At 39.7% G+C, this 13,385-nt stretch overlaps 1 protein-coding gene across 1 annotated transcript in view; it reads left to right on the forward strand.

Annotated features, from left to right (window-relative positions):
* Positions 1-1,900: 1,900 nt before the first annotated feature.
* VEGFC (vascular endothelial growth factor C) overlaps positions 1,901-13,385 on the forward strand; it is a gene marked incomplete at its 5' end in the record, with an annotated part of 32,756 nt that continues 21,271 nt past the window's right edge. Inside the window, 2 exons of the mRNA XM_023763934.1 lie at positions 1,901-2,135; positions 3,530-3,720. Of these exons, the coding sequence (XP_023619702.1) occupies positions 1,901-2,135; positions 3,530-3,720 (426 nt within the window). The remainder of the gene's footprint in view (positions 2,136-3,529; positions 3,721-13,385) is intronic.

The following is a 13,385-nucleotide window of genomic DNA, read 5'->3' on the forward strand; positions in this document are numbered from 1 at the left end:
TATATATATTTATAGTTATTTCCCATTTCTAGATTTTAAAGTACAGACCTTATTTGCCTTAAAACTTCAAGTGACACTTCATTGGAAGCCCCTGTCCACCACCACCCTTTCTTAGTATTCGGTACGCGTCTTTCCTGTGCTGTAGAACATGGGTGGTTATAGTGCGCCTGCTCTTGGTAGAGCGAACGCTCATGCCTGTTTCATGTGAGGTTCTTGTGGTCAACTTGGGTCACAAGCTGACTTTAATTCCGGCTGAGTTCGGGGAAGAGAACCCAGGGACCCACCAAGCACGCAGGGCCATGCATGAAGGGCGAGGCAAGCAGACAGATGCAGCTCTCTGGGACATGGCCCTTCAGGGAGCAGTGACCACAGATGCATCTGTGCACTTCAATGAGGCTTTTCTCCAGCAGCAGTCCTTTTCGATTCTGAAACATTTTTGATTCTTGTCATATTTGAGATTTCCTGAGACACGTGTTTCATAAACATTTAATTAGGAAACTGTGTGAGGGTATGTTGTCACTTTCCTTGAAGCTAAGATCTTTTCTCCACCCCCATCCTCCATGTAGTCAATGGAACGAAATGTAGTATAGCTGTATGGCATATCAAGAATCATCACATATATTCCAGAAGGTAATGGAGAAATACCAATATGCTCATAATGTAATATTTTATTATGCTCAATTCACAAAATAAAGGGAGAAAGGGAAACCCCAAAATTCATAGCCAATTTTATTATGTAGTAGGAAGGAACACATTTCATAATCCACTGCTGAGTAGGCTCTGTACTGAATAGGAAACCTGCATTAGATTATGTTTCTCAAAATGTTGTATAAAGATTACCTACATCAGAATATCTTGGATAATTAAAAACAGTGGTGAAAAATCTTTCAATTAGATAATATGTTGGTATTTTAAAGCAAATTTCTTCATTTTCTTCTTCAAAAATTAGAAAGACAAAACTATTACTAGTTAGAATGTAGTTTCTTCATCCAAGATGTGCGACTGGGGGATGTGAAAAGCAGTTACCTGCATTGTTAACAGATGCGATGCCCAGTGTCCGAAGTATTCTATATTTAGACATTAAAGCTGGAATAATCAAGACAATATAAAATAAACATTTCATGTTGTATTTCACTTTGCAGACAAAGTTGATGTACCAGTTTCCATAATTTCAAACTATAATTTAGAAAAAAATGTATTTTTCTCAGGTACAGTAACTACTTGGTTGTACTATAGAATGCTCCACTTAATTGGATGCACTAATGTAGATAGTTACCTATCTATAAGCGGAATTAATGCTTTCTGGTCTCTTCTGTGTCTTTTTCATGCCAGACTAAATCTCAATGATTAATTTTTTTGAAATACTGGAGCGTCGGCCAATATGTAAACCTTACTGTGATGATGTTGTCGAAATCCCATTCTTCATGTGATTATTGATGCTAAAAGGGCTTCTGTAAGACTGATTTCAAGCATCCTGCTTAATTGCATTTGATCGGGGCCGATAATTAAAAATGAAGCAAAGCATGAGAGTGGATTTCAGTTTAATTTGATTTATGTTGGGAGTGAACACAACCTCGACTAAATTTCCAAACTTTTGAGTTACCCATTTCTGTAAAAGAACTGTCAGTAAAACCAGCTCCTGCAGAGATTATGTTAAACATTATACCACACGACTTTTGTCTGAAAACCCCAGTATATATTTTATATTTTCACAGGGAGATGTAACTTCATTTTTATGGTGCTATTGATTCAAATAAAAAGTATGACTATGTTATCAGGGAAAGTGATCTCATCCAGGGGCCATGCATCCCATTGGAATATGGATCCAGCCTGCATGCTGTGAAACCTACAGGTTTCCAGTGCGTCTGTTTCCACATCCCTCACTCCGATGGGCAATTGATCGTGCGTGTTTCCCCGACAGGCGTACGCGGGCAAAGACCTGGAGGAGCAGCTGCGGGCCGTTTCCAGCGTGGACGAGCTCATGAGTGTGCTGTACCCGGAATACTGGAAAATGTACAAGTGCCAGCTACGGAAGGGAGGCTGGCAGCAAAACCCAGGCCAGCCCGGCGCCGATCCGAGGACAGAAGACACTGTAAAATTTGCCGCCGCGCATTATAACGCGGAGATCTTGAAAAGTAAGTACGGGGAAGAAGAGACACAAGAGGGTCCCATAGCAACACAGTGGAGGGTGGCCAGCCTGTGCCTTGAATTTTAGCACCGGGACCGCTGAATGTTTTTAGGGCCAAGAGTAAAGGCAGTTTTCCAAAGGCACATTTTTAGGATTTCACTGTGAGTGGTGGGGTTGATTTATTGAAATAGAGAAGAGTGTATGCCTACCACACACTTGAATTTTTGAAAATTAGGTGATATCTCATTGCAGAATTTTAAAACATAAGGATATTTTACACAGCCTGTGAGTTTAATCATTCTATAGCTTACAAAATCATTGCACACACATTTTCTTTCTGGTTTGGAGTTAGAAGTGTTTGATTCCTAACTCATTCCAACTCACCTTTTCAAGTGCCACTTGTTGCCCTGTGGTCTCACGGGTCACTGGCTTCAGGGAGGGACTTCGTGGAAGCTCCTGAGGGCCCCGCAGAGAGTGTCACCAAAATCATGATGCTGCCCAGCAGGGCGTAGTGTAAACGGGGGCATTACTTTTCACAAGTAATTCCCTTCAGTTACTAGATATTAGTTCCTGTAAAGGTTTGAGATTACAAAGCATTTTCAGAACAAAACCAACCAAACAAAATGGCTTCATGGTCGAGTCATGAATCGTGTATATACTCTTTCCCCAAAGAATATGATTTTAAGAGAAATGCGGGGGAAATGAACTAGGACATTGGAGACGTACATGCTTTGTAACGCAGCATTTAAAGAGTCAACGGGGCTAAAAGCAAAACGTGAAGTCACTGCGGGTGGAACTCCAAGAGAGAGCACTTTGCTGAGGAAACAGAGTTCAGGATCTGTGTTCCCAGTTGCAAATACCCTTGTATTTCAAGTAGCTGCCACCATGGCATTGCCCTGAATGGCCACACAGCCTGCCTGACCGTCATTGTTGAAGGGAGTCCCACACGATAGCCATCATCTCATTGACATCTCAGCTTCAAAGGAGGAACCCAGCATGTTCCTATTTGCTCAAAGCCCAGGGAAGCGGTGCATGTCACAGCAGATGAGCGTGGCTACCTCTGCAGACCATGGGAACATCTATATAGCAAATGTTCATTTTCTTACTAAAACCAGACATCCGTGCTGTGGAATATCGGTGTCGTTTTAAGGAAGCATGTCTACTTTAGCTGGTGACATGGCTGTAGAAATTAGTTCTTTTAGAAAATATCCTTTGCTGCTGTTTCTCATGATACCGTGTTCCAGCTCACAGGGCAGTGTAGGCACCGTCAGTGATTTCTGTAAAGTTACCTATGAAACTTGAGTCTTAAAATCTGAGATCAAATGTAAGTGGCTCCCAGCTGCTGGGGGCTGCTCCCCTTGTGGCTGCTGTGTAACCTCTGGCCTTCCCTATGACTCGCAGGTATTGATAATGAGTGGAGAAAGACTCAATGCATGCCACGTGAGGTGTGTGTAGATGTGGGGAAGGAGTTTGGAGCAGCCACAAACACCTTCTTTAAACCTCCATGTGTGTCCGTCTACAGATGTGGGGGCTGCTGCAACAGCGAGGGGCTTCAGTGCATGAACACCAGCACGGGCTACCTCAGCAAGACGGTAGGTGTCCCCGCCTCCACTCCCGCCCCATAAAGCGACCTAGTGCAATGCCGAGTGGCCTGTCTTTTCTTGGGGGGATAAAGTGAAGCTTTCGATATTTTGTGGTTTTGATGAGCATTTCACAAAGTGATGTTTTATGAACTCACGTAGTGGGATCAAAACCAAGTGAAGAAAATAAATATGCATATGAATGTGTGTGAACATATACTCATGTCCACACACATGCACACTTGCACACACATACATACACATGTGTGCACACATATGCGTACACACATACATACACTCACATACACACACGTTAATCTTTGAGGATAAAAGTTTTCATTTGACAATGAGTTACTTTTAAATCCTTTAATAAGTGTTGAAACTAAAAACCTTTTCTATCAAATAGAAATACTTATGCCAGTAGGATAGTCTCCAAAAAAGTTACTTTAAAAAAGATATTAATATTAAAATTTTGCTGGTTTTATAGTCAGCCAAACTCAATGAAAGCATTTTTGGCCTTCTGAGACTCTTGGGAAAAAAAGTCATTTTTTAAAAAAGAAAAGAAATATGGGTGTTGTAGGAATTAAAAGAAGTTTGTGGAATACATTTGCTAGTGTATATTTTTAAATAATTCAGTTGAGCAATATGATATATGTCCTAGATTATACTATTTATTATTATGGTGTTTTGTTTAAATCAAATAGCACTGTGGTGGATCTTTCAAAGGTATTGATATCCTAATTGCATTTTCCAAATACCAAAGGGTCATGTTTCTTTTAGAAATGGAATGACCTGGGATAGACTCAAAGATGAATTTTGTACATCTATTCCATCAAATCTGTCTATTCAGAGCTCATTAATCACCATTTTATAAAGGACTTGTTATATTTAATTGTTAGATGAAATTTTACTTTCAATGTACTCATATTTTAAAGATGTAGAGTTGAATAATAATCATTCTAGTGTTGAGATTTCTTGTTTTGTTCCCTTATTTCTTTAAATTCTCGTTTTGTTTTTAATTCTTTATTGTTGGAAGTTTTACATGAATTCCTTATTTTTTATTCTTAATTTATTTTCTTGGTGAAAATCAGTTGCCAACTGACAATATCCAAAGCTACTTTTTATTACTAATTTCTTCCATAAATTTTATTTTGCCTTGCTAATACAAAGAAAATATTTTAAAATGAATTTTCTTTTAAAAACGTCTCAACTTCTGTAGCATACTATTTATTAAATAGGACTTTCATATTTAAATTAAATACTACTTTCATATTTAAATGTTTCAAAATATGTCTTCTTTAGATACGGATGCCCACTTGTTTTGTATACTAGTTCCTCAGGCAAGCTTTTTCTCCCAAAACCAAACTCATCCCAAACACCACCACCACCACACAAAGCACCCTGGTCTTCCAGCTTACCTCTCTCCTCATGTGACATCATTTCTACAGAAACATAGGGTCCTTTCGGACATCTTCATCATCACAAATCCAGTCCATCACCAAGTCAGATGTTAATTCCGTCCCTCAAGTGACTTGAACCCCCATATCCACACCACCCCTATAGTCCGGAAGACTTTGACGTTCTTTCCAACTAATGAAATAGCATTCTCTCTGCTCTTCCTGCTTCTGTTTCTTCTTTCCCGATCCATTCTTCACATTGGCCCAGAGTGTGGTATTTTAAAAATTGCACATTTGATGTGGACAGTCTCAGGCATACAAGCCTCTCAGGGACCTCCCATGGTGCTTGGAGTAAGCCCCAAATCTTTGTCTCAGCCTCCAATGTCTGCTTGTGCTGCCTTTGCAGCGGCATCTGCCCCTGGACCTCACCTGTCTCCCAGTGCTCTAGGCTTCTTTCAGTTGCTGGGAACCCTCACTGCCCCAGAGCCTTTGCACATACCTTTAGATTATCCTGTCCTTCCAGTCCCCTCCTGGCTACGGGACCAGTTCTTCAGGTCTCAACTCAAGTTTGAGGTGGCACAAGGAAGTCCTCCTGGGAGATTTTTCTGATCTCCGTGAGATAAGAGGTCAGAAATAGGCCTAGCATTTACTTTAACTATTTAATAATTTCTCATACTTTTCTTTGAAACACTTACTATAGCTTATAAACCTATAGTTATAATAATATAGTCACCATTAGTTGATTAATATCTATCTCCTCCACCACGGCAAAAGCAAGTCTGTTTTGTTCACTAGCGACCTGAGTGCCTACCACAGATTTAGTGAACAACCCCTTGAGAATCACATAAAAGCAATGGATCCTTCAGTGGGGAAACAATGAAGATACGGATACAGTTTCCGCACACACTCCCAGTTTCAGGAAGTTGGTTCTCTGATGCCTACGTGTTTCTGTTGAGCCAGATTTTCAAATTACTGCCTTCAAGATTAATCATAATAGAATAGCTGATTAACTCACCTGGGTAACTTTTAATGAACTGATCCCTTTGCCTAACTAAAGTGTATGCTCTACATTTTAGCTCAACTTTTTAAAAATAGCTGTTTCTTTAACCTATCAGGGAGAAAATTCTCCCCCTCTTTTCATTCATAGTTACTATGAGCAAAAGTCAATTTTCCAGTCCTCTTACTATTGGTTTGCTAAATGCATGCCTACTTTACACATGGGCCAAATAGGTAGCAGGAGTCCCTTAGGCAAAATCTAAATTCAGAAAACAGCACACAGCTCATTGTTAGTAAACAAGAGAAATACATACAGTCTTCGGTTAAGCATTCCTGTCACCCGTTTTTCCGTGACCACTTTCTATTTCCCTATGTTGTTCTCGTTGGGCCCCATATTTTTCTAACTGGGGAGTAGAGTGAAGTATTTACTTACGGGTAGGTGTGTATTCAGGGCAGCATACAACCAGGTAGGGGGCCACGGAGGGGTTGAGGCTTTGGAAGGTAGAAGGCTTAAGGGCAAAGTTAGAAGTTAGAAGAGCATTCAGTGCTAAGATATGTGCAGGTGAAATGAATTTGGTCAGTAGCCTAGTACTTATATGTTTTTCTATAAGAAAATTGTCTACTTTATGTCATTTAGAATCAGCTCTCATTCTCTTTCATCTTCTTTCAGAGAACTTAGGATTCCTTCTACTGTAATAGATTGATCGCGTTGATAATTTCCCCTGCTTCCTCTCAGTCATCTGCTCATAGAGAGAGTCCGGATTTACCTATAAAATTTTAGAAGCCAATCTGGTGTTTCTTGTTGGTTTATGTTGTTTTTCAGTTTTATTTTGGTCTTTTATTTCAAATATTTATTGCAGTCATATTTTTAAATGTATATCATTATACTAACAGAGTAGTTTTCATGTGAGCATGTGCATTTTAAAATATATATTTTTATTGATTTCAGAGAAGAAAGGAGAGGGAGAGATAGAAGCATCAATGATGAGAGAAAATCATGGATCAGCTGCCTCCTGCATGCCCCCTACTGGGGATCAAACCTGCAACCTGGGCATGTGCCCTGACCAGGAATTGACCAGTGACCTCCTGGTTCATAGGTTGATGCCAACCAGTGAGCCACACCGGCTGGGCTGCCATGACCATCTGTTAGATTTGCAGATTTTTGGAAGTAAAAATTTTAGGTTGGTTGAAAACAGGGTACTGGGTCCTCAGGGTTCTTCCCTAAGCTACCTTCTTTTCTGATTCCGCACACACACCTTAGGTTTCCTCATCTATGCTTTCTCTTCCGGTGACTCCTCCCCGGTCTTTATCCCCAGGTCAGTCTCCTGGTTTCATGCTTAACCCGTGGGCTGTCCCTCAGAAGGGTCAGAGTCAATCTGTGTCACACTGAGGTTGTGACCTATATATTCTCCCCATCCCACCTCGCCCTCACAATTAAACAAGCAAGTAAATAAACCTTTTTCTAGTACCTTTTGTCTCAGTAAATGGCACTGTTCATCTAGCTGGCTATTCCTTTCACTAAAAGGCTAATCAAATATTCCTGCTAAATCTATATTCTAACATCTCTAGAATCACACCCTATACATTTATTCTGCCGATCCCACTCTGGCAAAGGCCGCATTCATCAATCACCTAGACCATTACACCTGGGCCAGCTTAACCCTACCAGACCGCTGTAGCTATTTTTCGATAACTTCCACACAAAGGTGGAATATTGGCGCTAGATGAAAGGTAGACCTATTTTCTACAATGTCTCCAAGTTCCATCTTATTCTAACCACTTGTTTGCATGTAACTAACATTTTTCTATATCATGTTGGATTTTTCTATTTAATGCTCAGGAGCCCAGGTATAAGGGTCAGTTAGGTTCAGGACCTCAGGTCTGGTAGGGTTAATAACTGGTCTCAAATCCCCATTCTTTCTTTCCTCAAATCCATTTGCCACATGTTAACAGTGAGATTTTTCTTTTCTAAATGATATATCAGATACCGCTCAACTCGTCAGGAACATTGCATTCAGCTGGTGCATTGATAAGCTGCTCTTTTCTGATTGGATGGCTCAGGCTAGCATCAGTTCTGATTGGTTGGTGCAAACATTCTAAGTTGTTAAATATTTTGAATGGCACTCACTCTTCTGTAGGTTAAATCCTTAAACATGTTTACAGGGCCCTTCATGATCTGGCTGCTACCTAAATCTATAGCCTCAATTGTCACTGCCTTTTCCCTCAAAGACTACTTTCCACCAGCACCCAAATGCTTTGATTCCTTAAATCATATCAGTATCTCTGACCCCTGAGTCATTAGAACACTGTGCCCTGTGGTCGAAACATGCCTCCTCACACCATTCCCGTATCCCTCTTACCTAGCTAATTGCTCCTCATCCTGAGACCTAAGACCACATGTCACTTCCAGGCCTGTGACAGCATCGTTTTGCCCGTATTTTAGCACCGTTACCTTACCTATCTCTCAGATGGTTTATTCCCTAGGCTCTCAACTCCGTGAAAGCAAAGCTTGTGTTTGGTTATTACCCCAGGGCAAAGTGCAGTCGTTGGCACATAGTAAACACTTGGCACTAAATCGAATAAATAAATAGAAGGGAAGAACAGATTTGGGGTCCAAGTTAGAGTCTTGAGCATGCTGATTTTGAAGAATCTGAGTGGTATTGAGGTGGAGGTATCAGGAAAAGACTGGGCATGTCATTCTAGAATTCTCCGGCAGCGATTGGATCGTCAGCTGCAGATTTGGGAGGAAACATCATGTTGATAAACGTTGTTGGAAGCCCTGGTGTGGTGGGTACTAAGTGAATTCCTGGGCCAGGAGAGAAGAGGGAAAGCCAGTATTCATCATTGACCGCCCACCATTTCTCCCTTTGACTTTGTAATTTCCTGTGCTTCTCCTGCATGAAGAATCCCTCAGATATTTTTATCATAGCGAAAGGGGTAGTTTTATTTTGGATTTAATTGAGCAGGTGTGGTGAAGCACCCACGATGCGTGGACCTGCACTAAAGGAGCTTACAGTTTAGCAGGAAAATCAACAGTTATCAAGTGATGGAAAGTAGGCTCAGTGTTGGAAAGAGAAGTGCAGTGGTTTGTGCAAATGCATATCCAGGAGGTTTACAGACCATGGGAGAGCCAGGCACGGAGCCCCTGAGGTCAGTGTGTTCATTTGCATTTCACGTTTTACTGAGATTGCAGCTTGTAAAAGCCTGTACTCAAGTCACACCTTCTCCTGAGTTTATTTTATGATATTTTCAATTTCGTATAAATGGGAGCATGTGATGATTTCTTTCAAACATAAAAGCCAGTTTCCTACTGCTCTAATTTCTGAAGAAAAAAAAAGAAGTTTTGTTTTGTTAAAGGAGTTCCAGACACATCATTTAGCAATAAAAGTCACCAATTGGAATCCCATAAATTGTAAGGACAATGTACTGTAAGTCATGTAAAACCCACGTGTTCTGTGGAAACTTCATAGAAATTCTTTTATGGGGCTGAACGCAGGCATGTTATCAGAATGTGTGAGGAAGCCTGGTTAGTTGCAAAGTAAAACCATATGCACGACGCATTCCAGGGACCTAATCCGATAGCAGCTGCTCAGACCTCCCTGCTCAGATCTGAGGGCCTGTGGAAACGGAAGTTGATTGGATGGGTTTTTGACCTCTCTCATGAACATATGCTTTCAGTGGATTGTCTTATGAGAGGTTGTATATTTAAGAGATGTAACCAAAAAGCAGACAGTGAATTTTGCAGAACATCAATCATTTGATGACTGAAGTAGCAATAGAAGAAAGTCATCTGCTTTCGAGCCAAACATTTGAATTAAAAAGCTATTTAAATGCTGGTATTTACCTCATATATTTTTCCTGAAGATGACAATGGAAAAGGACTTCTGAGGTCACGGGGTTTCGCCCTGTTCATTAGTGTCCATGGAGGAAGGCGGCTCCACCGGGAGCAGGTCTCCAGCTCATTCTGAACGACTCCAGCAGTATTCGTTCAAATTCCACGTTGCCATCTTCTAAAGAAATGACTACTTTCTTTTCTAATTATGTGATAAAGAGACAATAAAAGCAGCTGTGTTAACAAAAGCATTCCAGGTCATATTTGAGTTACACTGGGCATTTCATAAAATGTTCTTTTACCGCTATATTTTTTAAACCCAAGAAAAATGTGCAACTCTGTAATGAAACTCATAGGTGCCCGTTTGTGCTGCAAACAGAGATAATTCTTCCATTAATGAAACAGAACTCTGTGGCAGCCTGGAAAATTAGTTTATTGAATTCATATGTATGCAACGAGTGGAATGTGATTTGTTTTGAATTTTTAGCTAATTCATCTTTGGCATATACAGTTGTTGGAAATCAGGTTTGATCCAGATGTGGAGAAAGAACTCTCCACCTCCACCAATACCAGTTATCAGAAGTCTCTTTAGGAATAGCAGTTGCCTGAAGAAAAAAAAAATTAATGCATCTATTAAAAGTCCACTATTTTTTCAACTCAAGGTACCGATCATGTCCACAAATTTTACTCAGTGTTTCTAAACCTCCTGGATGGGTTTTTGTTATACTGGTAGCTCTGTGCATACATTTCATGTATAACAATATATTAAAATGAATGCAGAGCCAGATGTTGCTCTGTTAGGATCTGCTATCCCGTGTTCTCCCCAAACTCAATTGAAGGTCCATAAACGTTGTTGGAAGCCCTGGTATGGTTGGTACTAAGTGAATTCCTGGACCAGGGGAGAAGAGGGAAAGCCAGTATGTGGTTGGTATGCTCAGTGGAAGTACTTAGAATAAACCCTCAATTTTCGCCTTCTCCCATTTTTAGGGATTATTTCTTTAAATGGTATAGAGTATTTTCCTCTGACTTTACAGTTATTAATCATATTCTTCAGGGACTGCAGATGTTTCCATAATTAATGGACTAAGGTGGGAATGTTTACATTAAATACGGTAGCGAGATATTCTGCTCTGAGGGGAAACTGACTCTATTTGGGGTGTAAAGAGGTTGTAGAGGAAGGCATTTTTCTGTTTCCTACTTGTACGCACACAGACATTCCTTTAGACTTTGGTTAATCCAGGACTTTTTCAGCAAGGAAGTCCTACACCTTGTTCTTGAATAGCTCGCCAGATAAGTAGGGTTAGGAACTGTTGCTTTACAACGGTTGCTATGCTGGGTAAACAAGCTATTGTTTCAAAAAGTGGCTTTATTTGAAGTTCATTCTTGTTGGTGAGAATTGACGATTAAACATTCTTATTAAAAAATTCCAGTTGATAGCAATGGGGAACCTCTCAGTTGGAAATGATCGCCACTTCCTTTTTATTGCAGTTTTATAGCATATACTATTGTATTTTCCCCAATTTCCAGCCTTGTTTAAATGCCCCCTGGATATAAGTTCTTTAGATCTTCTTTAAAATGAGCAACTCTTTCAATAGGCATATACTGATAGACAGCCTGAGTCTCCATGGTGACTTTCATTAGTACTGGAACCCTAAGTTAATTACAAGTTTATATCTTACTGTTCAAGAACAATTCACTTCACAGCATAAAACTGTCTTAGGAAAATCATCATGCTCAAAATATCAAATTATGATTGTCACCATCACCCATCAGTATCGACTAAGTGCCCATATATACATAGAATTATTAGCTAATGCTGAACCTAATACATGAATCTTGCATTCTATGAGCATAAATCTAAAATAGAAAACACTGCTGTGTACACATTGAAGCACAAAATAGTCTGACAATAGTATAAGGATTCTTATTTTATTAAAATATAAAGAATCCATTATTGCCTCAAACACTCCGGTGTATGGCTAGAACGGACTCTTTCAAGAGTAAATTACAGTTCCTGCGTTGATTCAGATCTTCATATAATGGCCAGCATGCATTTCCATAAGACAGGTAAACTGAGGTTCTTGCTCACTAACAGCATTTGTGATAAACGGGTTGATATTTTGATAATTCTAACATAGAATCATAATATATGTAAAGCTTTCTCTAGTTCGCTCCCATTGTTTGTTGGGCTTCTTAAGAATTGCATGGAGGCAAGACTTGGAGACTGATAGCTGTTAGCTTGACAGTCCAGTAAGGCACCTGGCACTTGGCATCTTCTAGGTTCTCAATAAACAGTTATTGAAAACGAAACAAGGAACGATTTTAAAGAGAAACTTAATAATGTGTAATCCCTCTACCAAAGATTCAACTCAATCTTGAAGAAGAATGGGGAGGATGAGGGGAAATCAAACAGCCCAACAATGAAATCACCACTATATTATCCCTATTTTAGAGAGAAATGGAGGCTCAGGGCAGCTGGGCAGTTTTTCCAAGGCCCAGGAGTGCCAAACTGCAAATGCAGGCTCTGCCTACTGCCTGCCTGTCCTTGAGGTGATGCTTTTGGTTGTTCTTGCATCTCTAGTGGAAAAGGGAAGCTTCCAGGTATTTTTAAAGTGCACTGATTTTTTTAGGAGCGGGACCTGTGAGTTTATAATGTGATTCTAATTATTAATATTTTTAGTTCAAAAAAGTGTACATTTTTAAGTACCTATTATCTGACTAGGGAAAAAGGTATATGGACATTCTTAGTAACATAGGGATTACATAGAGCTATATGAAATTCACAACTTGTTCTGTAAAGAAAACAAGTTACTGTACTTATTAGAAAGGTAGTAGAAATAGTTAATCACTTTACATGAGAAAATGTCAATCAATGTATGCACCTAAAGAGTAGTGGGGAATAAAGTTGGAAGAGGGAAGAGGCCCCTTCTCTGTACACCAGCCCTCGGAGGTCAAATTAGCTACATCACCCGCAGCACACTCTCAGGTGTTCCCATTTTTTCTGAAATTGATAAATGAATAGAACTCAATGAGTAAGACTTTTTCTCCTTTTTCTATTGGTCAGAGACATCCTTCTCTGGACCCTTATGTGTTTCCCACACTGGGACACTCAGGTAGAGAGTTGAACTACTGGAGAAACTCAGGTCAAAATTTGAAGGTAGAAGAAGTGTTTCAAGAAAATATTTTTTCTAACTTTAATTTTTGACCTGTTTATTCCTTTTGATTAAATTAACTAATTCCAGCTGGCCAGTTGCCTACTTAGACTCAAACAAGAGGAATGAAACATCAATAATTACATTTTTTTCTGTTGTTTAAATAGCTAAACTATAAGTAGATTTTTCTCCCAAGCTGTCCTGTAATTTGAAGGCATAAGATTTCTTCAAGTTTAAGAAAAAAAAAAAAAACTTCTTTAAACAGTGACTTTTTTACTGCCTCCTTACCTGTCCCTTTAT

The sequence above is a fragment of the Myotis lucifugus genome, unplaced genomic scaffold (genome assembly GCF_000147115.1).
Source record: "Myotis lucifugus unplaced genomic scaffold, Myoluc2.0 scaffold_309, whole genome shotgun sequence".
Classification (NCBI taxonomy): Eukaryota; Metazoa; Chordata; class Mammalia; order Chiroptera; family Vespertilionidae; genus Myotis; species Myotis lucifugus.